Source organism: Penaeus japonicus, unplaced genomic scaffold (assembly GCF_977035675.1).
Source record: "Penaeus japonicus unplaced genomic scaffold, GWHDUDI00000001_assembly GWHDUDI00000003, whole genome shotgun sequence".
Taxonomy (NCBI): Eukaryota; Metazoa; Arthropoda; class Malacostraca; order Decapoda; family Penaeidae; genus Penaeus; species Penaeus japonicus.
Window position 1 is genome coordinate 2622031 of NW_028234405.1, and position 22174 is coordinate 2644204.

Sequence of the window (22174 nt, forward strand, 5' to 3'; positions counted from 1 at the left end):
GGGAAAAAATAACTGCGCCATATCGCTCGTCAGCGGGGATTTATGGAGAGAGAGAGAGAGAGAAAAAAAAGAAGAAAAAAAACATGTTAGCCTTCTCTCGTCATACAAGGGAAAAGTTAAATCCGAGAATCATACCTGTAAAATACTCGTGTAAACATCATCTACGCAAACAGAATCATACATAGGTATACACAAATATACACACGTGGAAACATATATCTATACAAACACAAGTAAACAAACATTCTGACTCACTCAGTCACTCACCCACTCACACACACACACACCCACACACCCACACACCCACACACACACACACACACACACACACACACACACACACACACACACACACACACACACACACACACACACACACACACACACACACACACACACACACACACACACACACACACACACACACACACACTCACTCACTCACTCACTCACCCACTCACCCACTCACCCACTCACCCACTCACCCACTTACCCACCCACCCACCCACTCACCCACCCACCCACCCACCCACCCACCCACCCACCCACCCACTCACTCACTCACTCACCCACCCATCCACTCAACCACCCACCCACCAACACACCTACCCACCCACCCACCCACTCACTCACCAACCCACCCACCCACCCACCCACCCACTCACCCACCCACCCACTCAATCACCCACCCACCCACCCACCCACCCCCACACGCGCGCAAAAGCACCACCACCACAACAACCCTCAAAAAACAAACAAACACAAGCCCCCAAACAAACGCAGAAGGCAAGCACGCATTTTCTCCGGCTTCCTCGGCAATTGAAGTCTTACACATCTGTGTCAGCAGAACCAGCAGGTAGTGTGTGTGTCTTCCTAGTGTACTGAGCACGTGTCAGTGTGTATCATCTAGGTTCCGTAGTAATGATAATGATAATGATAATGATAATGATAATGATAATGATAATGATAATGATAATGATAATGATAATAATAATGATGATAATAATAATAATAATAATAATGATGATGACAATAGTTGCAATAACAACAATAATAATAAAAGGATATATTATCATTGTTATTGTAATAATAATAATAAAAGTAATGACAATAATAATAAAAATATATTACCATTAAGATGATGATGATGATGATAAAACAATAACAATAATAATAAAACAACAAAAATAACAACAAAAACAATAACAATAACGAGAACAACAAAAATAATAACAATAACAACAACAATAGTAACAATAGTAATAATAATAACAACAGAAATACAAAAATACAACCAAAACAAGAACAGATCCACAAACAAACAAACAAAAGGGGAAGAAGTGTCCAGGGAGTGAGGGAAGGGAAGGGAAGGGAAGGGAAGGGAAGGGAAGGGAAGTGGGGAGTGGGGCAAAGGGGGAGGGAAAGGGGGATAAGAAGGAACCAAGTCAAAGAGGATAATCCGGCAAAGCTTTTCCTTTTAAACATTCAGACCACGTGTAAAACCGAGAGCGCCCTTAAGCCTTCTTCTCGACCTTCGGCTGAGCGACCCTTCCCTGAGAACACATGCTCCTCCTACATCTTAAAATTGGCCAGGCACTGAACTCTAGAGTAGGCCTACCCTATTACCCTCAAGACGAATCCGCTAGTGGGTACCTCCTTATCTCGGCAGGCCTATCGACTCGTATTTTTTTTTTAATAAGACTTTTTACGCTTCCTTAGGCTTATCAGTAATAGCAATTTCAGCTTGTATCCAAAAATAAGTATTCATACAACGAAGCTGTAGAGCGTACAGCTGGATGTAAAGGACAAAATATTGGTTGGAAGGGACTGTAAGTTACAACCTATCAGCTGTACGGAAACAAGTTACCAGTTTTAAGTACTGTCACAAGTTTTCAATTTCAGTATCGACACAGGTTTAAAGTTGTAAGGAAGCGCACAAGTTTTCAGTTGTAAATAAGGACAGAATTCATCAGTTGTAAGTAACAGCACCATCCATTAGTTGTAAGTAAGAGCACAAGCCATCAGTTATAAGTAAGGGCACAGGTTATCAGCTGGAGAGCAAGGCTGAGGGCTTATACAGTGTTTATTGGTTAGGTATAATGTACAAGATCCTGCCTAAATGACGTCATGCAGTGTGCATGCGGATCTCGCATTGTTTTGTTCACGTCTGAAAGATAAGTCAACAAACAGAGAAGGAAAGAATAAACTGTGTAACCCATGTTGCACAGCTCCCTTCTACGTTGGCGATAGTTGCAAACTTCAATGCCAGCTCCTTGGTCGTGTTGTAACACACAATTTCGAAATGTTCAGGTGTTTTACCCTCGCGGTCTCTATCTGTCTCTGTTTTTGTGCTTCTGGTCATGCTTGCGTCTGTTTTCCTCCCCACTCACACACTCACTCACTCACTTTCTCCTTCTCTTTCTTGTGTCCGTCCGTCCGTCCGTCCGTCCCTCAAAGGTGAGGATAGGGAAGAGAAAGGGGAAGAGGGGAGTATGGGAGGAGAAGAAGAGGAGAACTAGAGGAGAAGAAGAGGAGAACTAGGGGAGAAGGAGTAAGAGGATGGAAAAGGGAGTGAGCGCGCGTCCGTAGAGGGCGAGAGAAAGGGAAAGAGTGAGAGGGAAGGAGGAAGGAAGGAAGAGGGAGTACGAAAGAGGGGGAGAGAAAACAAGAGGCAGGGAGGGTAGGGGGTGGGGGGGGGGAGGGTATACACAGGGAGGGGAAGTGTGTCTCCATTGTTATACCTGGTGTGTATATATATATTTTTAGTCCGGGCAACCCTTTCTATCGCTGTTCCTTCGTGTTCCTCGTTTTTATAAATATTACGATGTCCGAGCCTGGGTGTCAAGCAGGGTCGTTGCTGGAGTTATAAAGCGACGAGTGAGAAAGTAAATAGAGCGGAAACATGAGCGAGAGAGCGAGCGAGTGAGGGAGTGAGGGAGGGAGGGAGGGAGGGAGGGAGGGAGGGAGGGAGGGAGGGAGGGAGGGAGGGAGGGAGGGAGCGAGCGAGTGAGTGTGTGTGTGTGTGTGTGTGTGTGTGTGTGTGTGTGTGTGTGTGTGTGTGTGTGTGTGTGTGTGTGTGTGTGTGTGTGTGTGTGTGTGTGTGTGTGTGTGTGTGTTTGTATGCGTGCGTGTGCGTGTGTATTTCCATGCACCTGCTCACAAGACTTAACTCCCACTTTTATCCTCACCTCCCATCCCTTCCTACCCTTCCTAACCCCCACCCCACCCCTCCCCTTCTTCCCCTCCTACCCCTCCTACCCCACCCCACCCCTCCCCTCCCCTCCCCTCCCCCTCTTTCGCCTCGCCTTCCCACAAGAAACGATAGCCTGCCCCTTAGATTCTCATTAGGTTAACTATTTCGGGATAGGAAGAGCAAGACGTAGGCGTGGGCGTGCGGGCGCGATCTCCGGCCTGGATGAAGATCGATGAGGACTTATTTACGTGGGCGGATATTGGTTCAGGTGGGCGGTGCTTCGCTTTATTGTCGTTTTTTCTCAACATTCAGAGAGGATGATAATGTTGAACGTTATCTCTGCAATGCTGTCTATCTAAAACATGGGATACTATAATATACAGCGTACCAAAGTATGTGACGGGAGGGAGGGGGGGGAGTTGGGGGACCCGACAACAAATACAAATTCCCCTCAGACTCCCCCCCCCTCTCCCCCACCTCTCCCCTTCCCTCCCTACCACCGACCATGCTTCCACAAACAAACAATGCAAACATGGAGCATTTCAACAGTGCGAAATAATATGCAATCGTCGCAAAAAAAAAACTGCGTTCTGGATGTTTTCGATCAAGAGGTGCCAGTATCAAATAACTATTACTGCAATTGCAACAGTGCATATCGCAGCAACAGCGGCATGTCATTACTACCATCATTATGACTATTACCATTTCCTACTACTACTACAACTACTACTATTACTATTACCACCATTATGACTATTACCATCTCCTACTACTACAACTACTATTACTATTAATATTACTACTACAACTACAACAACTACTACTACAACTACTACTATTACTATTAATATTACTACTACAACTACAACAACAACTACTACTACTACTACTACTATTATTACTAACAATAATAATAATAAAAAAATAAATACATTCACCACCATTGCAACATGGTTAACTAAGCCATAGCACCAAGCAGAAACGGACATCCAACACAATGAGAAGAACTTAAAAACAGACAATCGAAAATACAATACAAACGAAATAAAACGAAATAAAGCAACAACAATGACAGCCAATCACAAGAGACAACGACGCAGCATAACAGATGATGTCACAGGGATGATATCAATAAACGCAACATTAATTGGAAAGGCAAAAATACTTTGACAAGAAAGAGAGAGAAAATGGCAGATGGAGTGGGAGTGCAGATGGAGAGGGCGATGGAGAGGGAGAGGGCGTGGGAAAGGGAAAGGGAAAGGGAAAGGGAAAATGAAAGGGAAAGGGAGAGGGAGAGGGAGAGGGAGAGGGAGGAGGAGAGAGAGAGAGAGAGAGAGAGAGAGAGAGAGAGAGAGAGAGAGAGAGAGAGAGAGAGAGAGAGAGAGAGAGAGAGAGAGAGAGAGAGAGAGAGAGAGAGAGAGAGAGAGAGAGAGAGAGAGAGAGAGAGAGAGAGAGAGAGGGAGAGGGAGAGGGAGAGGGAGAGGGAGAGGGAGAGGGAGAGGGAGAGGGAGAGGGAGAGGGGGAGAGGGGGAGAGGGAGAGAGGGAGAGAGGGAGAGAGGGAGAGGGAAAGAAAAAGAAAAGGAAGAAAGGGAGAGAGAAAGGGAGAAGAGAGAAGATAGGAGAGCAAGAGAGAGAGAGAGAGAGAGAGAGAGAGAGAGAGAGAGAGAGAGAGAGAGAGAGAGAGAGAGAGAGAGAGAGAGAGAGAGAGAGAGAGAGAGGATCCCACGATGGACCCCGACAAAGGCAGACAATGAGTGGTCAAACGGGTTCCAATAAGCCCCGGTGACGCACATACACCTCGCCCAGTCAAGCCAGCGAGAAGAAGCCAAGCCCAGTCACCCGCCACGACGATGCCCGAACGAAAGCTAGTGACAAACGGACAAAACAAAAACAAAAACAAAACAAAAATATGAAAAAAATAAACATATATCAAGTCGCCTAGTGAACTTTAAGCAAATGAATGGGCGAGGAGACGGGACATACGCGAGGAGGAGGAGGAGGAGGAGGAGGAGGAGGAGGAGGAGGAGGAGGAGGAGGAGGAGGAGGAGGAGGAGGAAGAAGGGGAGGAGCGAGAAGGAGGACGTGGGGAAAGGAGAGGAGGATGAGCAGGAGAGTGGGAGAGAGGAGGAGGAAGGAGGAGGAGGAGGGAGAGGAGGAGGAAGGAGGAGGAGGAGGAGGAGGAGGAGGAGGAGGAGGAAGGAGGAGGAGGAGGAAGAGGAGGAGGAGGAGGAAGGAGGAGGAGGAAGGAGAGGAGGAGGAGGAAGAGAAGGAAGAAGGGGAGGAGGAGGAAGAGGAGGAAGAAGGGAAGGAGGAGGAAGAAGGGAAGGAGGAGGAAGAAGGGAAGGAGGAGGAAGAGGAGGAAGAGGTGGAAGAAGGGGAGGAGGCGGAAGAGGAAGGGGAGGAGGAGGAAGAGATAAATGTGAAAGGGAGTTGGAGGAAGAGGGGAGGAGGGGAGTTGGAGGAAGAAGAGGGGAGGAGGGAAATTAAATAGGAAGGGGGGGAAGGGAGGGCTCAAGAAAGGTGCAAACGCGATGAGTCACAAGAAGACGAAGAAGCCGCAGCCGCCGCAACGCTGCCTCCCCCCTCCCCTCCCCCCCCACCCCCACCCAACGAACGGCGCATGCGGTGGTGACGGAGCTGGCGATACAGTGCTGAGCTTGCCAGTCTCGCCCGCCGCCCGTCATCCGCATCACGTGGCGTTGCACACACACACACACCCACACACGCAGGGCACGCGACTCACACGCCCACGTTGCAACCGGAAGAGCTACATTGAATAAGGGGATGGGGGTGGGAGTGGGGGGTGGGGGTTAGGGGTGGGGGTGGGGGTGGAGGTGGGAGTGGGAGTGGGGGTTAAGGGTGGGAGTGGAAGTGGAAGTGGGGTGGGAGTGGGGTGGGGGTGGGGGTGGGGGTGGGGGTGGGGGTGGAAGTGGAAGTGGGAGTGGGAGAGGGAGTGGGGGTGGGGGTATGAGTGGGGAATGGAGAAGGAGAAGGGAAAGGGAATAGGAAATGGGAAGGAGAAAAGGGGGGGAGGGAAAAAGGATATGAGTGAGGGTATTGGGGAAGTGAAATGAAAAAGAAGACTGGGGATGGGAGCGAGGAGGGAGAGGGAGAGGAAGAGGAAGAGGGAGAGGAAAAGGAAGAGGGGTGAGGAAGAGGGAGAGGGGAGAGGGGAGAGGGGAGGGAGAGAGGGAGTAACGAGGGGGAGAGAACGAGAGGAGGGAGAAGAGAAGAGAAGCGGAAGAAGAGAAAGAAGAGGGAGAAATATCAAGAAAAGGAAAGAAAAGGGAGAAACAGAGCGAACAGAAAAAAAAGAAAAACAATCATAGAGAAAAATAACAATAATAAAAACAAGCAAAGAAGAGACAGAACAGACAGAAAAAAAAAGACAGAAAAAATCCAAATTTAACCCTCCCTCCCTACCCCCCCCCCTAAAAAAAAAGAAAAAAAAAAAAAAAAAAAAAAAAAAAAAAAAAATAACCATAACCGACAACCAGAAAGAAAGAGAGAGCCGAGGGGTCGGGCGGAGAGAGCCCCCTTGAATACAGAATAGAGACCCCCTTCCCCCTCCCCCTCCCCCCCGCCCTTCGTCAAGTGTCCAATGGCGACCATACGCCAGGTAACCTCATCACGCCCGCCCGCCTTCCCCCAGTAGGCATAACGGGAAATGGGAGATAGAGAGGAAGAAGAGGAACAAGAGGAGGAGGAGGAGGAGGAGGGAGGGAGGGAGGGGAGGAGGGAGGAGGGAGGGAGGGAGGGAGGGAGGGAGGGAGGGAGGGAGGGAGGGAGGGAGGGAGGGAGGGAGGGAGGGAAGGAGGAAGATGAAGAGGAAAAAAAGGAGGGAGGGAAGGAGGAGGAAAACGAAGAGAAAGAGGAGGGGGGGAGGAGGGGGAGGAAGAGGAGAAAGAGGAAAAATAGCAGTGGAGAGAAATAAAAAAAACAAAGCAACAACAAAAACGAAAATAAAGCAAAAACAACAAAAACAATAATAAGCAGAGCAAAAATAACAACAACAACAAAAAAAACAACGCTGACGAAAAGAAGAAATAACGCTCTTATTCTCCAAGAAGTAAAGAAAACCAACACTACTTAGACGACCACCATTACTATCACCATCAATTATCCTCATCCATTTGATTGTCATTACCACCATTATTTTCACCATAAAAAAATCCCATAACATCAATAACGATCATAAAATAACAACGGCAATCAAGCAAAAAACAAAAACAAAAAAAAAAACTCACTCCCGAGACTACACTGGGCCAAATAGCGGGCGTGGGCGGGAAAGCCTGCGTGACACCGATGCCCTTCCCCCCCCCCTCGGCCCCATCCCCTCTCCCACAGCCCACCCGTGCACGCAGAGCCCATGTCCAGCTGGCTATACGCACCGAGGTATGGGCGTGAAAGAGATCAAGGCTAAGACACGTGTGCGGGGATTAGAGAAATACTACTACTACTACAACTAACAATTATAATAATAATAATAATGGTAACAACATTCATAAAAAAAACAATAAAAATAATATTTAAAATAAAAATTAATGATAATAGTAATACAAACAATAACTATAACAATAATAATAATAATAATAATAATAATAATAAGAAGAAGAAGAAGAGAAAAAAAAACAATAAGAGCAATAACATAATAATAATAAATAAAATAATAATACTCACTATCAATAATCAAAATATACAACACAACAGCGACAAAACAAAAACGAAAATAACTATAACCTTAACAACAATAACGATAATAATAATGATAATGATGGGTGATGTTGAAAATGATATAATAATAATAATAAATAACAAAAATACTAATAATTATATAATAACTATAAATAATAATATAACAATAATAATATAACAACATAACCCATAATAATAACAATAATAACAACAATAACAACAACAATAACAATAATAAAAATAACAATAATAATAAAAATAACATCAATATCAATAAAACAAAGTGACAAGAATCAAGCATCGTGGGCGTAGAGATTGAGATGCTGATGCCTGGAGGACGCGCTCGGACTCGGGGGATGACGGCTTTGGGCGCGGAAGGTCGCGGGGGCGTGGGCGGAGGAGGAATGTCTCGCGAACGAAGGTGAGAGAGCAGTTGGATAAGCAGCGAGAATAAAGGGGCGAGGATGCCCGGGGGGTGAGATGGTATAGGCAGGTCGGAGGGGGAATGGGAGGGGGAGGGGGAATGAGAGGGGGAGGGGGAATGAGAGGGGGAGGGGGAATGAGAGGGGAGGGGGAATGAGATGGAATGATGGGTGGAGGGGGAATGAGAGGGGGAGGGGGAATGAGAGGGGGAGGGGGAATGAGAGGGGAGGGGGAATGAGAGGGGGAGGGGGAATGGGAGGGGGAGGAGGAGGGGAAGGAGGAGGAGGAGGAGGAGGAGGAGGGGGGGAGGAGGAGGGGGAAGGGGGAGGAGGAGACAGAGAAAGGAGGAGGAGGAGGAGGAGGAGGAGGAGGGAGAGGAGGAGGAAGGAAGGGAGGAGCAGGTAGTGAAATAATAATAATAATAATAATAATAATAATAATAATAACAACAATAACAGTAACAGTAACAGCAACAACAACAATAATAACAATAATAATAACAACAACAATAATAATAATAATAATAACAGTAACAGTAACAGCAATAATAATAATAATAACAATAATAATAACAACAACAATAATAATAATAATAATAAAAATAACCATAACAATAATAATAACAATAATAATAATAGCAATAATAATAATAATAATAACAACAACAACAACAACAACAACAACAACAATAATAATAATAATGATAATAAAAATAATAATAATAACAATAACAATAACAATAATAATAACAATAATAATAACAATAAAACGAAACAAATACAACAAAACGTTATAGTAATGGGCATCCTAGAGAGAAAGAGAGAGTTGCTCAAGGGGGCATGGGCGCGGAGCGGAGGTCCCGCCGACTGACCGACCGCCTCTCGCCCATGACCAACACAGGCAAAGCAAGGGGGGGCCCACGCATGATCCCTTGATCTGTAACTGTCTAGACCACGCCCTTCACGCCACCCATGCATGTTTGGGCTTACACGGACATGCACGCGGCGGGGTAGAATTACAAGCGGATTTTTAATCTTCTGGATTCTGAGAGAATTTGGAAGGAGGTGAAAGGGATGGGAAGGTGAAAGGGAAGGGAAGGAGATGAAAGGGATGGGAAGGGAAGGGAAGGGAAGGGAGAGAAGGGGAAGGGAGGGGAGATAGGAGGTGAAAGGGATGGGAAGGTGAAAGGGAAGGGAAGGAGATGAAAGGGATGGGAAGGTGAAAGGGAAGGGAAGGGAAGGGAAGGGAGTGAAGGGGAAGGGAGGGGAGATAGGAGAGAAAAGGAGAGGATATGAGATAGGAGGAGATGGGAGTGAAAGGGAAGGGAAGGAGATGAAAGGGATGGGACGGTGAGAGGGAAGGGAAGGAGATGAAAGGGATGGGAAGGTGAAAGGGAAGGGAAGGAGATGAAAGGGATGGGAAGGTGAAAGGGAAGGGAAGGAGATGAAAGGGATGGGAAGGTGAAAGGGAAGGGAAGGAGATGAAAGGGATGGGAAGGTGAAAGGGAAGGGAAGGAGATGAAAGGGATGGGAAGGTGAAAGGGAAGGGAAGGAGATGAAAGGGATGGGAAGGTGAAAGGGAAGGGAAGGAGATGAAAGGGATGGGAAGGTGAAAGGGAAGGGAAGGAGATGAAAGGGATGGGAAGGTGAAAGGGAAGGGAAGGAGATGAAAGGGATGGGAAGGTGAAAGGGAAGGGAAGGAGATGAAAGGGATGGGAAGGTGAAAGGGAAGGGAAGGAGATGAAAGGGATGGGAAGGTGAAAGGGAAGGGAAGGAGATGAAAGGGATGGGAAGGTGAAAGGGAAGGGAAGGAGATGAAAGGGATGGGAAGGTGAAAGGGAAGGGAAGGAGATGAAAGGGATGGGAAGGTGAAAGGGAAGGGAAGGAGATGAAAGGGATGGGAAGGTGAAAGGGAAGGGAAGGAGATGAAAGGGATGGGAAGGTGAAAGGGAAGGGAAGGAGATGAAAGGGATGGGAAGGTGAAAGGGAAGGGAAGGAGATGAAAGGGATGGGAAGGTGAAAGGGAAGGGAAGGAGGTGAAAGGGATGGGAAGGTGAAAGGGAAGGGAAGGAGATGAAAGGGATGGGAAGGGAAAGGGAAGGGAAGGGAAGGGAAGGGAAGGGAAGGGAAGGGAAGGGAAGGGAAGGGAAGGGAAGGGAAGGGAAGGGAAGGGAAGGGAAGGGAAGGGAAGGGAAGGGAAGGGAAGGGAAGGGAAGGGAAGGAGAGGGGAGGGAATGGAAGGGAAGGGAAGGGAAGGGAAGGGAAGGAGGGGAAAGGGATGGGAAGGTGAAAGGGAAGGGAAGGAGATGAAAGGGACGGGAAGGCGAAAGGGAAGGGAAGGGAAGGGAAGGGAAGGGAAGGGAAGGGAAGGGAAGGGAAGGGAAGGGAAGGGAAGGGAAGGGAAGGAGAGGAAAGGGATGGGAAGGAAGGGAAGGGAAGGAGATGAAAGGGATGGGAAGGTGAAAGGGAAGGGAAGGAGATGAAAGGGAAGGGAAGACGAAAGTGAAGGGAAGTGAAGGGAAGGGGAGATGAAAAGGAAGGGAAGTGAAGGGAAGGGGAGGAGAGGAAAGGGAAGGGAAGGTGAAATCTTCCTCTCTCCTTCTTTCTCCTTCTCTCTTCCTCTCTACCTCTCTACCTCTCTTTCTCTCTACCTCCCTCTCTCCCTTTCCATCTTGTGTAAAGGTCAGACAGCAAGCCTAACGGCCAAGCGTGGGCGCGTGAGAGCTCGAAAGGCCATTTGAATGGAGAAGTGCGCGTGGGCGGGGAAGGGATGAGATCACATTAGCCCTACACACGTGGTGACATCCGCCGCAATCCCGTCCCAGATGCTTGGGACTTCACCTGCATGATCAACAGCATGCAATCTCCTTCCTGTTGCTGATTAGTTTCTCCCTTCTCTTGTTTATCTCTGCTTCGTTCTCTTTCTATTGTATCTTTATTTATCCGTCCCCCCTCCCCCCCATTATACAATCACAAGGACACAAGATTTTTTGTTTTCTTTTTTTCCTTTCCCTCTCGCCTCTCGCTTCTCGCAGCTCTACCTCTCACTCTCTCGCTCTTTCACTTTCACTTTCACTCTCACTCTCACTCTATTACTCTCGCCCTCGTTCGTTTACTCTCACTCTCCCTCTCGCTCTTGCACACTCACTCTTTCACACTCACACTCACACTCACATACTTTATCCTCATTCTATCTGTCTCACTCACATACTTTACCATTCTATCTGTCTATCACCCTCACACACCTAAACCCACTCAATGCACATAAATAAACACAAGTGAGTCATGCCCAGTGACGCAGCTCTTCCTCTCCCCTCCCCCCCTCCTTCCCCTCTCCCTCCCCCAAACCCCACCCAATCTCCACCATCTACCCTCTACTACCCCCCTTACCCCATCGCTCCCCCATCGCTCTCCCCCATCGCTCCCCACCCCCCCTTTCTTCCTTCCACGGTGTGTCAGGGGTCACGAGGTCACGCCATGAGGCCCTGCGGGGGATGGGAAGGACAATGTAAGCGTGGTCAGTGCCTGTCCCTGATCTCTCGGGGTGATCCTCCTGGGCGGCGGTCCTGATGGAAGGTGATCAAGGGGTTTGTCTAAGAGAGGAGAAGGGGGGGGAGGGGAGGGTTGTGGAACAGGGGGGGGCAGGTAAACAAGGAGGGGAGGAGGGGAGGGGGATATATAGGACGGGTATGGGAGAAGGGGGAGGGGAGGGGAGGGAGGGGAAGAAGGGGGGGCAGGAGGAATGGGGGAGGATGAAGAAGAGGGATAGAGAGGGGACGGGAGGGGAGAGAAGAGGGATAGAGAGGGGAAATAACGGGAGGGAGAAGAAGGTGCATGGCACTTGGAGGGGAGGGAGTCTGAGGGGAGGGGAGAGAGAAAAAACAACACAACAAAAACGGGGGATGGGGATGGGGCAGGAGGGGAGGGGAAGGATGGGGGAAGGGAGGGGAGAGCAGTCACTTAGCACAGCAGGGAGTAACGAAAGTAATGGAATGAAGGAGAGAAGGACGAGACAGAAAGAAAAAGGAGGAAATCAAGGAAAGGAAGGGGTAAGAAAGGGAAAGTAAAGGAAGATACTATCTATGCTAACAATCACGCTCTGATCCGCAGATATGGAAAAAAATGAAAAAGACAATTGCAAAGAAACATGAATAGAAACACGAATGAAGAAAATCGACTGTTCTTGATGAAGAAGGGGAGAAAAAAAGAGAGACAGAAAAGTCAAATGCGCGATGGATAGCGGAGCCAATGCAAGTGGCGATGACCTTTCCAATCCAGCGGATCACTCGGGAGACGGGAACGAGAGCGTGGAAACAGAACAACGGAAGAACACACCCTCAGCAAACAAAAACAAAACAAAAAACAAAAACTAAAACTGAGAAAAAAAACACTCCAATAATCCCCGAGAAAATAAGAGCAAAATCGACATTCGCGGGGGGGGGGGGGGGGGGGGGGGGGGGGGGGGGGGGGGGGGGGGGGGGGGGGGTGGGGGTGGGGGGGGGTGGGGGGGGGGGGGGGGGGGGGGGGGGGGGGGGGGGGGGGGGAACAATCTCCTACAAAATGCAACAACAATGGACCTTCTACCACAGGCAAAAAAACTCTTTTATCATGTTCATTGTCAACGAAAACGGCATCCGCGCCGCTGTAAGACTTGTGTCAGGTCTGATTATGTGCATCATACCGGAACATAGGGATCACAACGAGGCCATCGTACAGAGTCTTCGAAATACTAACATTACTCCATATCCATTTTAAACCAAATATATATCAACATTTCCTCATCACCGTGTGGGCAAATCTATAAACTTGAAAATCTGCCAAGTTTTGTGCATTTCGAATCGTCATCAGCAAATTCCGTCGCCCGGCAACCCAATCACAGTCCTAACGCTGTTTGCATATTAACAATCTGCCGGCACTGGAACGAGGACGAAAATCGTTAAAAACAAACTGGTATGTCAGCAGGATCCGCCCACGTGACACAGACTGAGAGACACGCACAGAATAGTTGTTCCCTACACCGTTCCCCGCTGTCGAGGTCTAAAGCGAATGACGAATTAAGAATCATATTCCATATAAAAAACTCGATTTATCGTTTCCCTGTGTGTAAAAAGCATATATGAGGAACTTGTCCTTCGTACCTACCTGAGGAGGATTTGGAGCGTTTGTAAGCCCGGGCAGTCCTGAGCGATTCCCCAATGAGCAGCACCAAGGGGCGCCGTGTGGCAGAGCCCTTCACAGCCGAAGCGATCTTGCCTAGCTTCGTGGAGGGGTTGGCCGTGGTGGCGGAGGTGGTGTTCTTGTTGATGGCCCTAGTGTTGACGTTGTAGTTCCTGGCGCCGTGGTGTGGGTCGACGTGAGGGAGGTGGACGCCAGGGACAGAGTGCGTGGGGCGTTGGGGGAGCTCCTCTTCCGCGTCGCAGTACTCCTCAATGATGCAGATATCCTCGTCTCGGTTTCTCTCCAAGGCCTCCCTCTCCTGCCGCGCGCCGCCGAGCTCGGGCCCTTGGGCGCGGTTGATTTGCTTCTCGTGCGTCACGCCGGCTCTCCTTTGAGGGAGAAGAGAGCTGGGCGACATGTCCTCCCGCGCCTCGTGCACCATCTCCGGTTCGTCGATGAGGTTACGCTGCGCAGGTTCTATCGTCCGCATGCAATTCCCGACGGCGGAGAAGAGCATGCCGAGCATCCCTGACGTCCGGCCGCAGCCGAGCCACCCGCCCAGCACCAAGTCCCGTCCAGTCTGGAGCTCGAGCCTTCCCGCTGCCGGAGCAGGGCGTGAGACGGCGAGCGGGCGGGGATCGGAGGGAGGCTTAGAATGGCCGAGAGTGACGAAGGGCTTAAGGGAGATGGAGGTCGGCCGAGCGAGCTTGGGTGCAGGTTGCGAGGAGCCAGAGCCGGGCAGGGGGGCGGTGGAGGAAGGATCGGTGGAGGCTGGGCGGGAGGACGGAGGATTGAAGGACGCTGAGCTGCAGGACAGGGCAGGAGGCTCGAGGGCCTGGGAGGCGGATGACGAGGTGCAGGTGTGGTAAGAGGAGGTGTAATTCTCACTTCTGTAAGGGTTGGTGGAGCAAGCGGAGGTATTGTTGGAGACCGAGGTAGAGGTGGAGAAGGACGTGTCGGGTGACAGAGTGGAGGCACGGCAGGAAGTGGAGGTGGAGGTGCCTTGGGAGTGGGCGTAGCTGGGTGGGGACTGGAAGTCAGTGGCCGGGGGAGGCTGCTTGATGGCCCACGACCAGGGAGACCATGCCGAGTCGCGGCCGTGGACGTCCCCTGGAGAAGGAAGCTCCAGGTTAGGGGAGGGGGACCTGGACGAAGGAGGGGGAGGGAAGGGGAGGCTGGGAGAGGGAGACCTGGAGAGAGAGACCTGCAGGAAGTGGCGGCAGCCGTCGGGCGTGGCGGACCGACTGGGGTCCGGGCTGGGCGTCAGGCACTCCAGGTCCTGCGGGAACTCCAGCTGGAAGATGGGCGACGGACAGGAGTTGTACGGGTGGACGATGGGGCTGTGGGGCAGGGTGGTCACTGACACGTCATTGTGGGTCTTCGCCTTCTCCGGCGTCACGGCCACGGGCGAGGGCGACCTCTTGCCTGGGCCTGGCGGCGGGTAGCGGAAGAAGGACTGCGGGTCGGTGGGCGAGGGCAAGTCGAGGGCGGCGGGCACGGGCATCACTGGTGGCTGCGCGGGATCGGTGTCGTCGTCAACATTCGCGCCCCTTCCTAGGCACTCGCTCTTCGCGCAGGTCGCCAACAGTGTTGTGGGTGGATCGCGACTCCTCCTCGACGAAGCGGCGTCACGACGGGACGGCGGTGACGATAATAACCAGATGTGGTGTCCGCGAATGCGCTCCAAGGACGGTAGGTATATCTAGGCCACGCACTCGCGCACCTCAACAACTACGACGTGTTAGTTAGTTCGTCGTCCAGGTCTCTCGCGCACCGCACTCTCCACTCGCCAACTCTCCCTCGCCGACTCTGACGCAGGCTCGCACAGCCAGTCGGTCGTTTCACTTGTTCGGAAGGCACTGCATCTACTTTCTGGCTGAAGCTAACTCACTCAAAAGGGTCAATGCGAACTGTGAGGGGGATGTCGAGAACGTTTAGCTACACGGTATAAATAAGGCAATGACAATGCAACGCGTCAAGATGATCACATGAGTGCATCGGGACCCGCCCAGAGGTCACGGGCGCCTCTCGCGAGCTACGGCGCTTTCGTCACACCGCCGGCCGAGTGACGCAATCGCCGACGACGCCCGTAGCACGAGGCGAGACTCATGCTACACTTGTCGGGTTTGAGGCTGCTTAGAGAGCGACGATTTGCACTCATGACCCGATCTTCTCTAAATTTACACTCCCCTTTGAACGCCTCCCTTTTTCCACGGTCAAAGCGAAATCGCGGGTTGAATGATAACCCCCTTTTTACTCCCCTCCTCCCCTCCTCCCCTCCTCCCCTCCTTCCCACCTTCGTTCTTTCCCTCTCTTATCTCTCTCTTGCTATTCCATATACGTCATCCAATCATCCAACACGCGCGCGCGCAACCACACACTCCTCTCACTTTCACACTCGCTCTTGCCATCACCACACCTTTTTAACCCTCCCCTTCCCCCTCCCCCTCCCACTCCCCTCTTCACCCCAACCCTTAAACATATTCATACTTCCAACACTTGCACTCACTCACTCACCCTCCCTCCTCCCTCCCTCCCTCCCTCCCAGCTTCTCCACCACTCTTCTACCCAACTCCACCTCCACCTCCCCAACATCAACCCAATCTCCACCAATCTCCATCCAAATCCACAAATCTTCAAATCACGTCGCATCTCCAACACACACTCCACCAAAACCATTTCTCCAAACATCCACCACACTCCACACACCACCATACCTCAACACAAATCCAAACACAACACTCCCACAAATTCCAACACACCAACAATCCCCACATCTCCTCCACACCAAAACAAACACAGCTCCACAACATCCACCACATCCACCAGCTTCTCCTATCCACATCCCATCTCCACTCCCAAAAACCAACACTTCCACATCCATCCCACCACAATATCCACAAAACTCCAACCACACCCCCTCTTGTTAAGACTACAGGTACCCTCCCCCACCCCCCAGTTCAATGCCGCAACACTTGTGCACTTTCGCCCACCGTCATCTATCCTTCAATGCGAACTGTGAGGGGGATGTCGAGAACGTTTAGCTACACGGTATAAATAAGGCAATGACAATGCAACGCGTCAAGATGATCACATGAGTGCATCGGGACCCGCCCAGAGGTCACGGGCGCCTCTCGCGAGCTACGGCGCTTTCGTCACACCGCCGGCCGAGTGACGCAATCGCCGACGACGCCCGTAGCACGAGGCGAGACTCATGCTACACTTGTCGGGTTTGAGGCTGCTTAGAGAGCGACGATTTGCACTCATGACCCGATCTTCTCTAAATTTACACTCCCCTTTGAACGCCTCCCTTTTTCCACGGTCAAAGCGAAGTCGCAGGTTGAATGATAACCCCCTTTTTACTCCCCTCCTCCCCTCCTTCCCACCTACGTTCTTACCCTCTCTTATCTCTCTCTTGCTATTCCATATACGTCATCCAATCATCCAACACGCGCGCGCGCAACCACACACTCCTCTCACTTTCACACTCGCTCTTGCCATCACCACACCTTTTTAACCCTCCCCTTCCCCCTCCCCCTCCCACTCCCCTCATCACCCCAACCCTTAAACATATTCATACTTCCAACACTTGCACTCACTCACTCACTCACTCACCCTCCCTCCTCCCTCCCTCCCTCCCTCCCAGCTCCTCCACCCCCTCCCCCACCCCCCAGTTCAATGCCGCAACACTTGTGCACTTTCGCCCACCGTCATCTATCCTTCCTCCCCCCCCCTCACTTACCTCCACCCCCCTCTCCAGATTGCTACTGACACGGGGAAGGGGAGGGGAGGGTAGTGGAAGGGAGGGGAGGGGAGGGGAGGGGAGGGGAGGGGAAGGGAGGGGGAGAGAGGGGAGGGGAGTGGAAGGGAGGGGGAGAGAGGGGAGGGGATGAACAGGAAGGATCAGCTGAACCCACAAGCAGATCAGCTGATTCGCCCAACTCATCCGTCTCTCAAAATGACCTCCCTCTTCTCCCTTCCCTTACTCCCTCCTCTCTCTTTCCTTTCTTCCTTCTCTCCCTTTCTCCCTCTTCTCCCTTCCTTTTCTTCCTCCTCTCCCTTCCCTTTTCCCTCCTCTCCCTTCCCTTTCTCCCTCCTCTCCCTTCCCTTTCTCCCTCCTCTCCTTTCCCTTTCTCCCTCCTCTCCCTTCCCTTTCTCCCTCCTCTCCCTTCCCTTTCTCCCTTTTCTCTCTTTCCTCCTAAACCTTACATTCTCTACTCGCTCCCTTCCCTTTCTCCCTCCTCTCCCTTCCCTTTCTCCCTCTTCTCTCTTTCCTCCTAAACCTTACATTCTCTACTCACTCCCTTCCCTTACACCTTCCTCTCATCTCCTTCCCACATTCTTCCAATCCTTATTATGGTATCTGACTTTCTACTCCGATTCCCTTTCCCCTATATTTCTCCTCGTTTCCCTCCCACTCTTTCATTAATTGATATATCTATTCAATCATCCAATCGTTCTTTCATTCATTCATTCACTCACATCCACCGGTAGCCTCCCCTTCCCTCTCTCCTTCCCTCGTTTCCCCCTCCCCTTCTCCTCCTCCTCCTCCTCCTCTTTCTCCTTCTCCTTCTCCTTCTCCTCCTCTTTCTCCTCCTCTTTCTCATCCTCTTTCTCCTTCTCCTTCTTCTCCTTCTTCTCCTCCTCCTCCTCCTCTTTCTCTTTCTCCTCCTCCTTCTACTTCTTCTTCTCCTTCTCCTTCTTCCCCTTCTCCTCCTCCTCTTTCTCCTCTTCCTCCTTCTCCTTCTCCTTCTTCTTCCCCTTCCTCCCTTTCCTTTTCCCAAACAGGTGTTTCACATCGCACCAGTACCTGTTCGTTGACCTTTTGTTTCCCAGTGATAAGCCCCGCTTGACCTCTTCCCCGAGAGCGAGCGAGTGGGTGTTTTGAGCCTGTGATTCTCCGTCACTTCAACCATTTCCTTTAAATATTTCTTTCCATTACGTTATTTTTTTTTCTCTCTCTCTCTATTCACGTCTATATATTCATTACGTTTTTTTTCTTCTTTATTTTTAGTCTATCTACCATTCGACATCTCTTTTCATATGTCTATTTGAACTTGCTCTTTTTATCATTCGCACTGTGTGTCTGACCATTTGCGCACGCGCTAACCCACACGTGCGCCCACACACACTTAAACACACGAAGATACATACATACATACTTATACTGACATACAGGTATATACACTGTGCATACCCACACCCACACCCACACGCACACACACACCCACACACACCCTACCCCCTCCGCCCTCCCCTCTCTCCACCCTACCTACCCCTACCCAACCCAAAACAAAACCGACAAAAAAAAGTACAAATAAACAAAACAAACAATTAACAAACGAAAGAATGAATAAATGAATAAATGAATGAATGAATACACGAATAAATGCATATCCAAATAAACCTTGACTTCAGCGTCGATGACTCAACCCCTGCCCATGTCCGGCGGGCAGTGAGGGTGGGTACGAGCGCCGCCCAGACGGTGTGGGCGGCTGGCCAGTGGGCATCCCTGCGTAGTGCACTTGAACCAATGTGTTCTCTTCGTAGTGTCAATGGCGTAAAGGTAATGGTGATGGTGATGGTGGTGATGTTGGTGGTGATTTTGATGATGTTGATGGTGATAGTGATGGTGATGGTAATAATAGTCGTGATAGTAATCATATGTAATATGAATGATAGTGATAATGATGATTGATAACATAAATATAAAAAATAATAATTAAAATAAAATAAAATATATATAAATATAACAACAATAGTTATGAAAAAACAATAATAAAAACACAAACACAAATCAATAATGAAAAATAACAAAAAATAACAAAAAAATAAAAACAGCAACAACAGCAAAAGCCATGAACGATGGCGGATGGCAAGTTCAGCACTACCAGGGTCCTTATTTCTCACAACCACTCGTTTCTTCCGATTTGCATCATTCCTCTGTTTCTTTCATTTTCTCTCTCTCTTTCTCTTTCTCTTTCTCTATGTCTCTCTCTCTTTTTCTATGTCTCTTCTCTCTCCTCCGCGTTATCACACGTATTATGATCTTTATAATTCGCTTTCTTTTGGATCCACTAGTTTCTTCTCTGCGTTTATTTTCTTTTTTTTCTTTTGTGTAGAATGGTAAGAAAGAAAGAAAGAAAGAAAGAGAAGCGTCAAGATGAAACCAAAAACGTTTGTTTTTCTATTTTTCACAATTCCTTTCTTCTTTAAAAAAACACTCAAAAGCACGACATAATCAGTGTCCACGAACCTCCGCTTAAAAGAAAAAAAAAACGAAAAAAAAACAGACTAATCATCACTAAACCGAAACGAAAAAGTACAAAAAACGGGATGATCATCATAACAAAAACAAAAACAAAACCACACGCACGCAAGCACTAAAACACAACCCGCACGCAAGACCGCACAAAACAAAAGACACCCGGGACGCACGCACGCAAGCACGAACGCACGCACGCAAGCAAGCACGCACAAAACAAAAGCGAAACGGTCGGGCGTCGCAACAGTACCAGCAACAACACACAACGGCGAGACACACAGGGCATATGAGTGCTGTACCTGGACTGTGGGGGTGAGAGTGAGTGTGAGCGTGTCAGGGCTGTGGCAGGCTGGCAGGCAGGCGGGGCTGGTAGGGAGGGGGGAAGGGAGGGGGAGCGGAGGCGGAGGAGGAGCAGGAGCAGGAGTAGGAGTAGGAGGAGGAGGAGGTGAGGGAGAAGGGGGAGGGAGGGAGGGAGGGGGATGAGAAGAGGGAGAGAGGTAGGGATAGTGGGAGTGGGAGTGGGGGGGAGGGGGAGTTGTTTGGGAGGGGGTAGAGTGAGGATGGAGAGGGTGGAGAGAGGGTGGGACTAATGGGGGAGATGTGGAACGGGGGAGGGGGTGGGGGGTCAGAGTGGGGTGGGACGGGGGTTGAAGAACACCTACAACTGACCACAAACATTTAACTCGTCGTGGCCGTCAGCAGCTTCCTGTCGAGAGAGAAGACCTGGTCTCATTTTCTGTCTTCTCCCTCTCCCTTTCTCTTTCTCTTCCTCTCTCTCTTTATCTCTCTCTTTATCTCCCTCTTTATCTCTCTCTATCTCTCCCTCTTGCGCTCTCTCTCTCTCTCTCTCTACATATATACACAAACACACACACCCATTTATCTATTCCTCCTTCAATCTATCAATCTATCTATCAATTTTATATCACCTACTCCTCCTCCTCCTCCTCTTCCTACACCTACTCCTCCTCCTACTCCTCTCATTATCATTCTCTTTTTTCCAATTCATCACCCACTCGCACCCCTAGGCTCCTATCTTCACCTTCTGCTTCTCTCTTTCTTTTTCTCTATTTTACCTCCTCTCCTTTCATCTACATAATCTCTCCCTCTCTCCTTCTCCCTTCCTCTCTCCCTGTCCTTCTGCCCGCTACTCTCCCCCTCTTTCTCCCTCTACCATCCTCTCCCCTTCTTCTCCCTTTCTTTTTTCCTTCTCCCTTTCCCTTTCCCTCTCCCTCTCCCTCCTACTCCCCCTCCCCCCTCTACCCACCTGTAACCTTTAATCTCAACCTACTTCGTTACTCTTAGGAATATAAATAATCCCTTCTTTTTATCCTCCTACTTCCTTCTTACATATGTCCATCTTCCTCATCATTTTCCTCTTCATTTCCTCTTTATTTTCCAAACCTAAAAAAAGGCAAACTTAAGAACCATTAGCTAAGTGCTTTAACTAATCAGCTAATTAGCCCGTCAACAAAATGAGCAACACCCATTTCACACATGACAACAATTTAACCTTTGAATGAATCAATGAATAAATAAATTAATGAATTAATCATATAAATATATATAGATGTATATACATTACATATATATTATACATATACGTATTATACATGTCATACATATTATACATATCATACATATTATATATATCATATATATTATATATACATATACATATATATGTATATATATACTGTATATATATACATTTAAACGCTTTATCGTCGTCCATCCCCTCCGATAAGAGATAAGAGACAGATACGGACAGACAGACACAAAACCCAAGAGACAGAAAGATCAGAATCCTTTAAAGTCGGTAACCTTAATCTCGGCATTTACACAGAACAACAACACTAGGAAGGCTGCTGGACAAAACCCGACTGATACAGAGACCCAGTGCCCAGTATGTTTAAACATAGTATGAATGTTAACAATCACATCCACACATAAATATATACACATTGATACATACATAAACATACATGGGTGCGAACGAACGAACGAACGAACACAACTAAACACACATACACAATATATATAAATGTATGTATACATATATACATACATACATATATATACATACATATATATACATACATATATATACATACATAAATATATATACATATATACATATATATATACATATACATATATACATATACATACATATATATATATACAAATATATAATTACACACTAATATAAATACACCATAATATATTATATATATATTCATACATTTATATGTATATAAAAAAATATGCATGTATATGTATATATATATATATATATATATATATATATATATTGATATATTGTGTATAAAATTGTGTATATATATACATAAATATATATATGTACACACACACATATATATGTTCATACATTTATATATATAAATATACACATGTTCATATATTTAGATATATAATAT

At 48.6% G+C, this 22174-nt stretch overlaps 1 protein-coding gene across 1 annotated transcript in view; it reads right to left on the reverse strand.

Moving 5' to 3' along the window:
• LOC122246192 (uncharacterized) overlaps positions 1-15293 on the reverse strand; it is a 176427-nt gene extending 161134 nt beyond the window's left edge. The window contains exon 1 of the mRNA XM_086554594.1: positions 13454-15293. Within this exon, the coding sequence (XP_086410720.1) occupies positions 13454-14972 (1519 nt within the window). The 5' untranslated portion in view covers positions 14973-15293. The remainder of the gene's footprint in view (positions 1-13453) is intronic.
• Between the last annotated feature and the right edge of the window lie 6881 nt (positions 15294-22174).